Consider the following 12,248-nt stretch of genomic DNA (forward strand, 5'->3'; position numbering starts at 1 on the left):
TGCTCACTTCATTTGTTCATTTACATTGAGAAAAATACAACTTAAAACTGAATCTTTTGAGAAACTCTTTTCTAGACAAGGGCCATACCTAGGTCTCAGACTTATAATACATACATCTCATTCACTGCCCCAAATCCAACACTTCGGAGTAGGCACAATGTACGGGTGTATGAACAGGCATGCCACATAAACTGGAAATGATCCCAAAAGGCACAGGATAAACAGGGACCCTTGGCACCAAGACTAGCTGCAAGCCCCCAGGGAAGGGCTAGGAACGCTCATGAAGGTAAAATTTGCTTATCCGTTAATTGCACAGACATTCGATAAAATCCCCCAATCTTTAGCGGTGAGCCCATAGTCATATCTTTCCGCGTGGCAGCACTTAGCTCACACCTTAGGCAAAGAAAAACCTAATGAACTTTAAAAGGGTAGTGATGTCTGAAACCACACCTCTCCAAGTCTGAAGATCCATCCTGAATAGCAGGGGTATGCTGATTTTACAAGGAGATGAACCTGCAGAGAGACTGAACACCATGTCTGAGCTTCTGTTTTGTTTTTGTTTTCTGAGGCAGGGTCTCTTTACGTAGCTCAGTGTTGTGGAGTGCTGTCCTGAGACCATCACAGCCAGGACCATCTTCTTTAGAGCAGGCGTGAGTCCCCATAAGCAATCTTTCCAAGACTGGGAATCCCTCGTAGGAACGTTGGGGCGGGTCATCAGCCCCTCCCCTGTGATTTGAGCTGCTCCCTCTGTCCTGCGTACCTTCCCAGCTGCATGTGGTCTTGGGAGGAGCTGGTGAAAGGTTAACTCTATAGCTGGCTAAAGGAGGGCCTCTATCTGTGTGGGGTTTGGGAGGTCATCGCTCATGCTGGGCTGTAATGCTTCAAGTACTGCAGCTGTTTGGGGGTTACTCCTGGACTCGGAAGGAAACCCAATAAACACTCTAAGCTGGATTTGGGTAGAATCATTCCTTTCGCATGTTACTGCTGCTATAATGGGGGTGAAGAGCACTTTGTTCATATCTCCCCCGCAAACATGAATACAACACCCATGCTGTCCTGGAATTCACTATGGAGCCAGCCCAGGCTGGGCTTGAATGCATGGCAATTCTTCTGTCTCAGCATTCCAAGCACTGGTATTGCAGATGTGAGCCACCACACCTGAGGCAGTCTAACTTTTAAAATCATAACAAATCTTCCATATCTGGCTATCGCTTAAAACACTGAAAGCTTTGTTTATAATTATGTTTTAAAAAAATCCTGACAAAAATGACCTAACTTTTCAATAATATATTTGGAAAAGAAATAGAAAGAGTACTATTTTAATTTAACTTTAAGATGAAGAAGAGAGTAAAAAGCATTAAGCTTCAAACATTTGACAAATATCAGGACTTGTTCTTATTTACTTATTTTTAGTGTATGTGTATGTGTGTGTGTCCCTCAGGTTCTGGGGTTACAGGAGTTTGTGAGCAACCAGCTGTGGGTGCTGGAAACCGAATTTGGGTCCTCAGGAGGAGTGGAACCTGGGCTATGGACACCTCCACCCTGACTCCTACTCTCACGATAGCAACTTTTCCTTTCTAGTCCCCAATAATGAGAAATATCAATAACTACTACTTATTGAGCCGTTCTGAAACTTTCTACACATTGTGCTCACACATTGTGTTGTTATCTTCACATTGTGTTGTTATCTTCACAAAGGCCCTAGAAGAAAGGTACCAATACCAAGTCCTTTAACCCTTCCTGAAAGTGCTGTGAAGACAGCCTTATCTTACAGATAGAGACACTAATACGCAAAGAATGTTAACAGCACAAGTAAACCGTGACTAAGAGGTGCAGAGCTAGCCTGACCTCCAGGACACCTGTGTGGGAAGCTGTTGAGCAGTATGGACTTAAAACTGGGACTAAGGGAGAACAATGCTGATGGGAGAAAATATGGCTTTAAGCCAGGAGAGAGCAATAAGATCTGGGCTTTGCCTCCGATGAAGATGGTCAGAGCAAGCGTTTATGTCGTGACACCAGCGCTGGCACTGGTGACAAGGAGGCAGGAGAGAACAACCTGAGGTTCTGTATATGACTGTCCTGTCTGTACATATGCCTGTGGGACAGAGGACATCACAGCCCGCGACAGATGGTTGTGAGTCACTACGTGGTTGCTGGGGATTGAACTCAGGACCACGGGAAGAGCAGCCAGTGCTCTGAATGGCTGAGTCGTCTCTCCGGCCCCCAACCTGAAATTCTGAAGCTCTAGGGTCATGACGAGAAGGAGTCATCGGAATTCCTCGTTCCATTCTGGAGTTTGGATAAGCCAGGCAGTCAGCCATTTGAGGAGGCAATCCACAATATTTACTGAGTGCTTTTCATGACAGACCCAAAAGAGCCATAGAGTCCCAGAACGTAAGTGTAGAAAAAAATGTTGTCTTGACTTAAACGACATAGGCTTGAGGTCACAAGAGGAAAGTGCCCTGTAAATGCCACATTATCAACACATGGGGATCCTGAAAGAAGAACTAAATGGGAAGTCATTCCAAGAATGGCAAAATAACCACGTCCAAATTCCATTTCAGGAGTAACGAGACCTGGAGCATTAAAGAATTTAGGGGCAACTGTTGTTCTGTGACCAGTCTTCGACAGCTGCCTCGGCCTCCCAGGGCTCTCCCTGAGCCCTGCTAGCTGAAGCGAAGCCTCTCCCTTCCGTCTCTATGGTTTCTCCACATTCTCCCGCCTAACCTCTGGCACTTCCAGGCAGGAATGTAAACATATATATTTGCATAAGATACAAGGCCGTGTACACAAACTCTTAGTTGGTTAAAGGGCACCACGGTATAAATTGCCCTTGTTAGTATTTTTAATGGGCTCTATGCATCTAAAAATCTGTTTTATATTCTTTAAAAAAAAAAAAAATCCTCACCGGGCCGTGGTGGCGCATGCCTTTAATCCCAGCACTCGGGAGGCAGAGGCAGGCGGATCTCTGAGTTCGAGGCCAGCCTGGTCTACAAGAGCTAGTTCCAGGAACCAAAAGCTACGAAGAAACCCTGTCTCGAAAAACCACAAAAAAAAAAAAAAAAAAAAAATCCTCTCTCTTATTCTCCTTGGGTGCTTTCCACAAATATTTTTTTTTTAAATACAACTCCAAGCTCTCTGAATTAACTTCCAGATTAAGAAAATTAAAAAATTATTAATGCATAAGTTTTTAAACTAATGAATGTAAATTTTCTCCAGAGCCCATAAGTTGCCAATTAGCTAATAATGACTAATTCCACGAATGGGCTAAAATAGGACCTATCTTAAAATGCACTTTGTGAGCATATTTCCTTCATGATAATGGGCTCCAGCTTAGAGATGTTAACTTTTAATGCTTTTTAGGTCACACCAGATTTTTCTATTTATGATTCTGCAGAGGTTAGTGAAAAATGGACTCAACTATTGGCTAGAAATTGAGTCACAGTAGGGAGAAATGATGCTTATTATTCAGTGAGTCAACAAAGAATGCGTTCTGGCTGCTCCTTACAAACTTTAAAAATGCAGCGTTAGCTCAGAGACAAGCAAAAATGCAGAAAATGATAAACACCGAGGCCAGTACTTCCTCTCCAGCATATGGTTTCTTAGCAAGATTACTAAGGTCTTATTGAAAGGCAGAGGCTTGGAAGTTTTTAGGATTAGAACATTAGGAAGACAAAATAATAGTAACAACAAAAACTGGGTTACTGTCGAGAAGCCACTCCAAATAACTGACTTGAAAATATATCTAAAGGTCACCGAGCATTTTTATGCTGTCTTTGTTTTTAGCTGTCAAATACTAGAGGATTGGTGCTGCCCTTTGGCTTGTCCTGTTTTCTGTGCCACAGCCAAGACCAATGCTGGGGTATTTATTTGCTTAGCTAACTTCATTAAGGCTGCCAAAGAGGATCTGGGATGGCAGCAATGCAGGATTGCAGGTTTGTAAAAGGGATAAACACCATTCAGAAATGAGCTCATGTGTTTTTCCCGCACCCCTGTGAGCACATGAAAGGATCATATTATTTCCACTTTATAGCGAGCGAACTGAAGGACTGCGCAAACAAACACATCCGATGGTGACGTGGACCGCACCGTGGCTATCGCTGCTTAAGGAGGTTCCAGCTTTTCGACATTGCAGGCCACCCTTCTCCAGCACCATTTTACTTTCATTTTTAATGCCTTTCCCTTTGGGAAGTTTGTATGGGCTTTGGTAGAGAATGAAAATGTGTACAATGTTAGTTTCACCAAACAAAATAATTCTTTGGATAACAAATCCCCTCCACTGTGGAACCAGGAATTCCAATGTACTCTCCTAACCTGATCCCAAGAATGAAATGCCTAGGATTCAGATCCAGAGCGCGAGGCCATTAATGGGTAAGAGTTCAGTTAATAAATACAGAGAAATCAGAATGGTACGGTATAATGGGAAAAGAGGAAGATATCAAGACCTTCCCTTTTGGGAGCATCATGAGGGAAACAGACCCATATAGTAAGACTAAGAAACTTTAACATAAATGCCGACTCTCCAGAGGAAGTTCTTTCCCAAGATCAGGCATTTGGATAAGGGTCTCCATTCCCTTGGAAGCTTGAGGAAAGTTCCTGCTTGAAAAAGCAATTATGGTCCTTTATTGTGTGATGTTTTACTCGTTAGGCTTTTTGGGGGGCCTGCCACCCAGCTCCCAAATAAGTCACACAGAGGCTTATTATTACTTATGAATGCCCAGCCTTAGCTTGGCTTGTTTCTGGAAAGCTTTTCTTAGCTTAAATTATCCCAACTACCTTTACTGCCTATCCCTCTTCTGCCTAGAAATCAACAAGAGAGATGAGGTGGCTGAATCTGTGCCAGAAGTCACTGAGGAATAACCAAGAGTACAAAGAGCAGAGGGGTAAAAGGACACCTTCAGGAAACACCTGCACTTTTGAAAGTAGGGGAGGAGGAGTGAAGGAAGAAAGGGTATTTTGTCACCTGAATGGTCAGAGAGATAAGACAGAATTGGTAAGGCAGTAAAACCAAGAGGTTTCCGGACAGCTGAATACCGCTGTATGAACAAATACGAAATTCGCAGTGGTCACAGAAGCCATACCCAAGCTCCTCAATTCTGAAGCAACCTGCTGAATTATCACAAAAGAAAGAAATGAGCTTTCGCAAGAGAAACCAACGGTTAGCCTGCGAATCAGTCATTGCAACTCATTACAACATCCATGCAGTCTTCACTAAACTTTAAAAAAAAATCACTTGCATCCTAAACTTCTTTCCTTCCCCGGACTTTTTAGAAAACTATGATTAATCGTGTCTTTAGCTTTGCTTGCCCTCCTTCATTTTTGTGGTCCGGCTTAGTTGCTGGGACTTCTGAATCAGAGGCAGGTTGGAGTGTAACCCAGGAGTGAGTGTAGTGTTTGCTAACTTCCTCAAATCTAGGTTTCCACGTGTGCAAAAGGCGAGCGGTGATATCTGCATATTAGAGTCGAAAAGAGTGCGCTAATAAAAAAGTAAAACCCTCACATGGTTCTGTCGTCAAAGGATCCATTTTGTTGTTGTTATTGATGATGATGTTTTTGTATTTATTTCCCCGAGGGCAGACGACCATTCTCACTGTTCCTCAAGGAATAGGGTACCGACCTGGGAACAAGTCTCATTCTGTCAGCGCTCAAGAAAATGTCTTCAAGAAGAGAAGGGCAAATTACTGACGACTCCCAGGGACTGTACAGCCAACCTATGACGGCTGCCCAAAGGGACGGCGGAACTCAGAACGCCTGGAACCTGCGTGGCCTTTACACGACCGGACTACAAGTCCCAGAACGCAGCGCGCCACTAGGCAGACATTTAACAAGGCGCCTGCGCCTGGGGCTGTAGGCAAGGCGATGGAAGCGGTGCACTTTGGGACTAGTAGTCCCCAGGTGACAACTCCTGGGGTCGGAGGTGGGTCGAAGGGACAGCTCCCTGCCCAGTCCCGCCTTTTGGCCACGTCCCGCTTCTCCTGGCCAATGCCCCGTCCTGTCGCTGTGACCGGCCCCTCTCCTAGGTTGTTTCCATTGGTCCTGAGGCTATCCCGCTGCTGCTCTACCCGGAAGTAGCCTTGGGGAGGCGGTTTCCTAGACTACGACACCGGAAAGCTGGGGGCGGCGCTCTGGGCCGTGGAGGGCGGAGGGTGGTGGCAGCGCTGGCGCTGGGGACCGGCTCGGTGGCTTCGGCAAACAGTTTGGCGCCGGCGGCCGCCTGCCTCACTCCACAGCCCGCCCTCGACACGGCTCGCAGACTCCTCGCCGCCGGCAGCCCGCGATGTGGCCCACCGTGCGGGTGTAGCAGCTGCGCGTGCGCGGAACCGCGGGGCCATGAGCGAAGCCGGCGGCGGTCGGGGCTGTGGGTGCCGGGTTCCCCAGCGAGCGCCATGGAGCCTGGTGGCAGCGACGGCCTCTCTCTGCCTGGTGTTGGCCACGTCCGTGTGCACTGCGAGGGCCGCGCCCATGAGTAGGGAAGAGAAGCAGAAGCTTGGGTAAGGGTGCGTGGCTGTCCTGGTGGGTTTCCTGGCACTGCTGCCAGCAGTCGAGGTGCCTGTCATTGCGCCCCCGGCGCGCGGTGGACTTTTTCTATGGTGACTGGAACAGCTGCTGAGGCCGGAGGACCTCGGTGCGGTGGACAGGGTCCAGGAGGATGGGAGCCGATCCCCACGACGTGACCTCGGGGGCTGTCGGGTGTCTCCTGGGTAGCCCGAGACGTATGCCGTGTTGTGTCAGCGCCACTGCCATGGCAGGGGCTGGTGGAGGGGCTACCACCTGGGTTGCGGAGTTCTGGGGGCGCCTTTTGCCCGAGGAGGGTTAGAGTTCTCGCCCCGCTGAGCTCCCAGCGGGAAAATGTTGCGCTGCTTGCACCTGTTAAAGGAAAGGGGGCGTTCACTGGAACTTGTACTTTTACGAGTTCTCTATCCCCTTGCTGTCTTTTCTTTCCTACAAGGAGTTGGAGCTGGCGATTTGATGTTATTCAAAGGCCTCGATTGCGTGTACCCCCTTAGAGTAGTTTCGTGAATCTTAAAAGTGTTACAAAACTCTATTTATAGCATTTAATTCAGTAATTCTAATGCATCCCAAGCGGCACAGATGAATAAGAACGAAGTGGAGAATCTGTAGAAATTGGCAACACCGTGAACAGTTAAGTGAGAAAAGAGGAAGTGTGTGCGGGTCAGTAGCGCGAAGAGTTGTGAGAGATGCGTATTAAAACAGTGAGCTGGATGGGCTTTGCTTGTCTGGTTAGCACAAAACACCAGGATGCAGTCCTGGTCAGCGAAGATGTGAAAACACTTGACAGAAATGTAAATTCTTGTGTTTTTTTTTTTTTTTTTGACACCAACTCCTGAATTTTAAGTCGTGTTTGTACTTTGACTCATTTATTTCTCTGGGGATCTACCCTACAGAAATAAAATCACTGTTAGAGATAAGTGTAGAAAGGGGTCCATTTGGAAAGAACAGACCGGTTCCTGGGAGGGAAATGGTTGAAAAAAATATGCTGTTATGTTCTATATTATGGAATAATGTTCATACATTTAGAAAGAGTTCTGTAAATAGAAGGCTATCTAGGATCGATTCCCAAGATAATAGTTTTTTAAAAAAAAAAACCTAAAGCAAATTGTAGGATAATATATAAATAGTAGCCATACCACTTTATAAGAAAAAATTGCCCAAATTTAGAAAAAAGTAAAAGGTAACTTATCCCATGTTAGGATGAAACGGAAGTGGAGCCATTAGGTTCTGATATATATGCTTCTTTATTTCGAGCATTGCAAAAGAACTGTATTAATTTTTTTAATAAAAGAGCAATAAAAATCAGAGGAAATAGGATGAGGTGTCAGCTATCTAGACAAAATTACCAAAGAGTTCTAGTTCTTGCTTTTTTTTCTTCGTAGTTTAATGTATTATCTGGTGACATTTTAATGACTTCCCCACTCTGTTGGCACTCAGCCGTCTCTAAAACTGTTATTACTGTTATTACGTCACAAGGTGGATGCTATCTCCACTGTGTAAATGAAGAAATTGAGATTCAAGGTTACCTTGTTCAAAGTCTCGAAGCTGGTAATAGGTGGAGTCAGATTTTTGTTGTGTTTTTATATTTACCTATGTCTGACCTCATAGCACATTGTATGCACAGTGCTGTACTTCCTTAAGATATGGGGGGTATTAATTCTAGTATGGCTGCAAATATTGTATTTGACTTTTTTATTAGAAATCTTATGAGTCATTGGACAGTCAGTCTAGACAAATCAGTGAGCGCCAGGTTCAGTGAGAGATCCTGTCTCAAAAAGTAAGGTGAGGAGAGAGAGAGAGAGAGAGAGAGAGAGAGAGAGAGAGAGAGAGAGAGAGAGAGAGAGTTTATGCACTCGCATGTGCATATCACACATGCTGGAATTGTTGGGAACAGTTGCTGTAGTTATGTACCGGATATGTAGTCTTATTTTTCAGGATAGGAGATTTTGGTAATATTTTTGATTCTCAGCTGGTATAGATCAATGCAGTTATTACTGGTATTGGGAGGCAGTGTGACTTTAGGAAAGAATGGGGGTCAGATTTCCAATACACCTTATATAGTTGTTAAAAAGATAGAAAACTGTAAAAACTTTTTAGCTGTTAATATAGTCACTGTGCCATTCTATATGCCCACTTTGAAGTTTATGTCATGGAACTTGCCGATTGCATGTTGCAATGGTGTAAGTGTGTCTTCATTTGCAATCATAATTTACCCATAATCTGGAAAATTCATAGCTCTCAAAGTTGAGTTAGCAAGTTAGAGTTTTCCACCTTCGATGCACTTCTGGTCTCTAGAATTCCCAGTGACAGGAAATTGCGCTTCTTGATAGGAACCGTTTATCGTATTTCAGGGAAGAGAGAGTTTGCGTATCCCACTTTTAGGTTAGTGTTCACAGGTTTTGTGGGGCCCTGCCTTGCTGCTGTTGAAGAGATCGTTATCATTTGCAAGATGAGGGTCTAGAGGGATTCTTTAAGATACTCCTTAATTTTCTGAAATTCCTTGGATCTGTGTAAACTTATGATGTTCTAACACAGCAGTAGGGAGATCTTTTTATTTTATTACATTTGTGTGTGCCGTGGCATATGGAGTCAGAACAACACACAGGACTCAATCCTCTCCTTCCACCAAGTGGGTTCTTGGGATCAAACTGAGATTGTCAGGCTCTGTGGCAAGCGCCTTTGCCCACTGAAGTCTCTTGCCAGCCAAGGTCTTGTTTTTAATGAGTAGGTGTTTAAAAATAGTTATAAAAACTTGTCAGGACCATTTAGATTTAGGTCACAAAATGAAGTGTACTTAACCTTGCTGGTCATGATAACCAGGGTTGGGTATTAGAGCTTCTCTGCCTGCTGCCTTTATTATTATCAGCATTTCATAATTTCTGAATTGTTCAGAAAATGACAAGATATATAATAGGAAGGAAAACATTTTCTTCACTTCTTTTTCTAGTCCTGATTTTAGTAAGTGGACTTTGGGAAGAAAAGAGCTAGGAACCTCTCGTCTCACTGTTTTCCTCTGCTGCTGATTGGATTCAGCCCTGGCTGGCTCTCAACATTAGCTTTTGTAACAGCACTCTGGTTCTGGTCATGAGAATGCATCATTGTGAGACTCGTGGGGTCTGCCGGTCTGCCGAAGTGAACCTGGTTCGGGTGCCTGACTCCTTCTCTTTAAACAGCTGTATTGGAGTTTAGAGAAAGATTTTCTTCTCTTCTCTTTTCTCTCTCCCTTCTCTGCTACCTCCCTCTTCCCAGGCTGATCTTTAACTTGTGATCCTGTAGCCCTAGCTTCCTGAAGCTATAAGTCTCCCTTTGAGCTGTCAAGTTTTTGTTTTTGAAGTGAATTCTACTTTTTGAGAGTGTTTTTAAGAGCAGAGATAGCAGAAAGTGGAAACGAGACATAGTATGGACTTAAACTGGGCATTCGTGGTTTTACTCAGTTTAATGGGAAAGGCACAGGCTTGAGAAAATATTAGTTCATATTAGTGTAACACAGAGTATAAAAAAAAAACAATAAATGGTACTAATAATTGTTGCTTTGAGGAGTCGTCTAGAAACATCCCTCTCCAAGAATAGGCTACATAATTGCATTAAATATCTGTAATGTTCTTTTCAAAACCAGCTTTTCTTCTCTGGCATTATGACATGGGTCATTCAATAGTCTTCTTAGAAAAGAACCCCGGCAATTTTATATAAATTACTAGGACTAGGGTAGTAAAGGTCTGGCCCCACCCCTTGTGCTGAGGTAATAAAAACTTCTCCCTCTGTGGTTTCCTTCTAAGTAAAGTTTTATTTTTTTTATTAGTGTGCTTTTATGAAGGAAAATTGTGTTCCTGACGTCCAGTTGATAGAATATACGTAACTTTTCTCCCTCTCTGTTTTTTCACAATTAGAAATCAAGTCCTGGAAATGTTTGATCACGCTTATGGCAACTATATGGTGAGTACGAAGCTCGTCTGTCCATTCTATCTGTAGGAGCTGCCTGTCCACAGCGGGGAGATTCGAAACCTCAATTACCAATGCATGTTTTTAAAGAAAGCTTTAAAAGAGCAGGACAAATGTAAACTAGCAGAGTATTCCTGGTGGTGATTCTTAGGGAATCAGTTTATTCAACAGGTAAGAAATTAAAACCAGATCATAAAACTTTGTATTTAAGCAGTTTTACTTAGGTGCTGGCAGCAATTGAAAATGTGCGTAGGTGAACAGGGAAAAGATGTTGTCTCTGGCTTTAAGGGGTGTCTTTTAAGAAAAACTACATTGCTTTACAAACCTATGAAACCATTTCACAAGAGATGCTCTCACCCAGCTTTGTCACATGGTGCTCTGTGGATTCTGAATTGAGTGCATCCACCTTCTGCTGATCCATTGTCTCAGAGTGTTTCAGAGGTGCTGAAAGATGAAGTAGCAGCTTCCACTGCAAAGGGCGAAAGGTTCTAGGGAAGAAAAAATAGGAAGCAGATTTTAAAAGTTAAAGTTTTGCATATAAATTTTTGTAATTTTGTAAATATTTTAATCAATTTCTTCTCATCTCCTTGTTTTTACATTTAAAACATGCCAGGAGGTCTTCTTTTATGATTATAGACTAAATATACTTAGCAAAATTTGGCATAGAGCTAACTTAATTATTTTTAAGATACTTTTCACGTGATTCAGTGAATCCATGTTCATTTATATAAGGAAGATACATTATATATCTATATCATTATTCCCTTTATATATTTTTGTATTTTATATTTATATGTCTGTGTGAGTGTACGCCATGTGTGGGTGTTTGCAGAGTCGAGAAGAACGTATCAAACCCTAGGAGCAGGAGTTAGAGACAGGAGGTTGTGAGATATCAAACTGGGTACTAGGAAGAAGAACCAGGTCTTCTGGAAGAGCAGAAGTGCTCGCAACCACTCGACTATGGTTTAAACACGGCTCCTATTTGATAGCCTTTTTTCTCTTTTATTAGTGCTTGCTTAGAGTCAAGTTTGACTTTTCAGTGTTTCTAGACTATGATGGTTATGATGTGTTGGATGTAAACTTTGAAAACATGATTTTAAACTTACTACTCATTGTGACTGTAGCTGTTCCTTTAGTGTTTCTTTCAAAATCTGTTACTACTTGTTAGTTTTGTTTAATTTAGCAAGTCTAGGCTAGTGGTATAGAGATAATCAGATGGACCCCTTACAGGACCACAAGTTGTAGCCAGCTCATACAAGTAAACTTTTGATTCCAGAGCTGAGCAAAGATAAACAGCTAGATGGATTGGCCATATTTTAAAGCCCTCTGTGTAAAAGTTTTATTCATTTACTGTGTGTGTATATTTGTGTGTGTGTGTGCTCCTGTGTATGCATGAAGGACAGAGATTGGCACTGGGTATCTTCCTCAGTCACTGTGCACCTTACATCTGCACACTGATCCTGAAGCTCACAGTTTGGCTAGACTGGCAGCTCAAGGGGTCCTCCTGTCTCTGCTTCTCCATGCTGAGATGGGCATGAATGGCCATGCCTGGCTTTTGTGTGGGTTCTGAGGAATCTGAACTCATCTCTTCATGCTTATGGGGCCCTCTACTGAGGTACTTAGGTACGTCTCTTTATAAAGTATGGTATCTTTAATAGTTTACCCATTTTCGGTAAATAGTAGAAAGTTATATCAATACATACTCAATGGGCAGCCCTCACAAGCTTTCTGACCTTATTACTAATATGACCTAACTATGTAATATTGCTATTAGTAAATATATATAAAATCCACCT

The 12,248-nt window shown here is 43.2% G+C and overlaps 1 protein-coding gene across 6 annotated transcripts in view; it reads left to right on the forward strand.

Moving 5' to 3' along the window:
• The first annotated feature begins 6,129 nt into the window (after positions 1-6,129).
• Edem3 (ER degradation enhancing alpha-mannosidase like protein 3) overlaps positions 6,130-12,248 on the forward strand; it is a 62,414-nt gene continuing 56,295 nt past the window's right edge. For all 6 annotated transcript variants that reach the window (XM_026787599.1, XM_026787600.1, XM_005363856.3 and 3 more), the window contains exons 1-2: positions 6,130-6,491; positions 10,401-10,446. In XM_026787599.1, the coding sequence (XP_026643400.1) occupies positions 6,331-6,491; positions 10,401-10,446 (207 nt within the window). In that variant the 5' untranslated portion in view covers positions 6,130-6,330. The remainder of the gene's footprint in view (positions 6,492-10,400; positions 10,447-12,248) is intronic.

The sequence above is a fragment of the Microtus ochrogaster genome, assembly GCF_000317375.1.
Source record: "Microtus ochrogaster isolate Prairie Vole_2 chromosome 6 unlocalized genomic scaffold, MicOch1.0 chr6_random_2, whole genome shotgun sequence".
Taxonomy (NCBI): Eukaryota; Metazoa; Chordata; class Mammalia; order Rodentia; family Cricetidae; genus Microtus; species Microtus ochrogaster.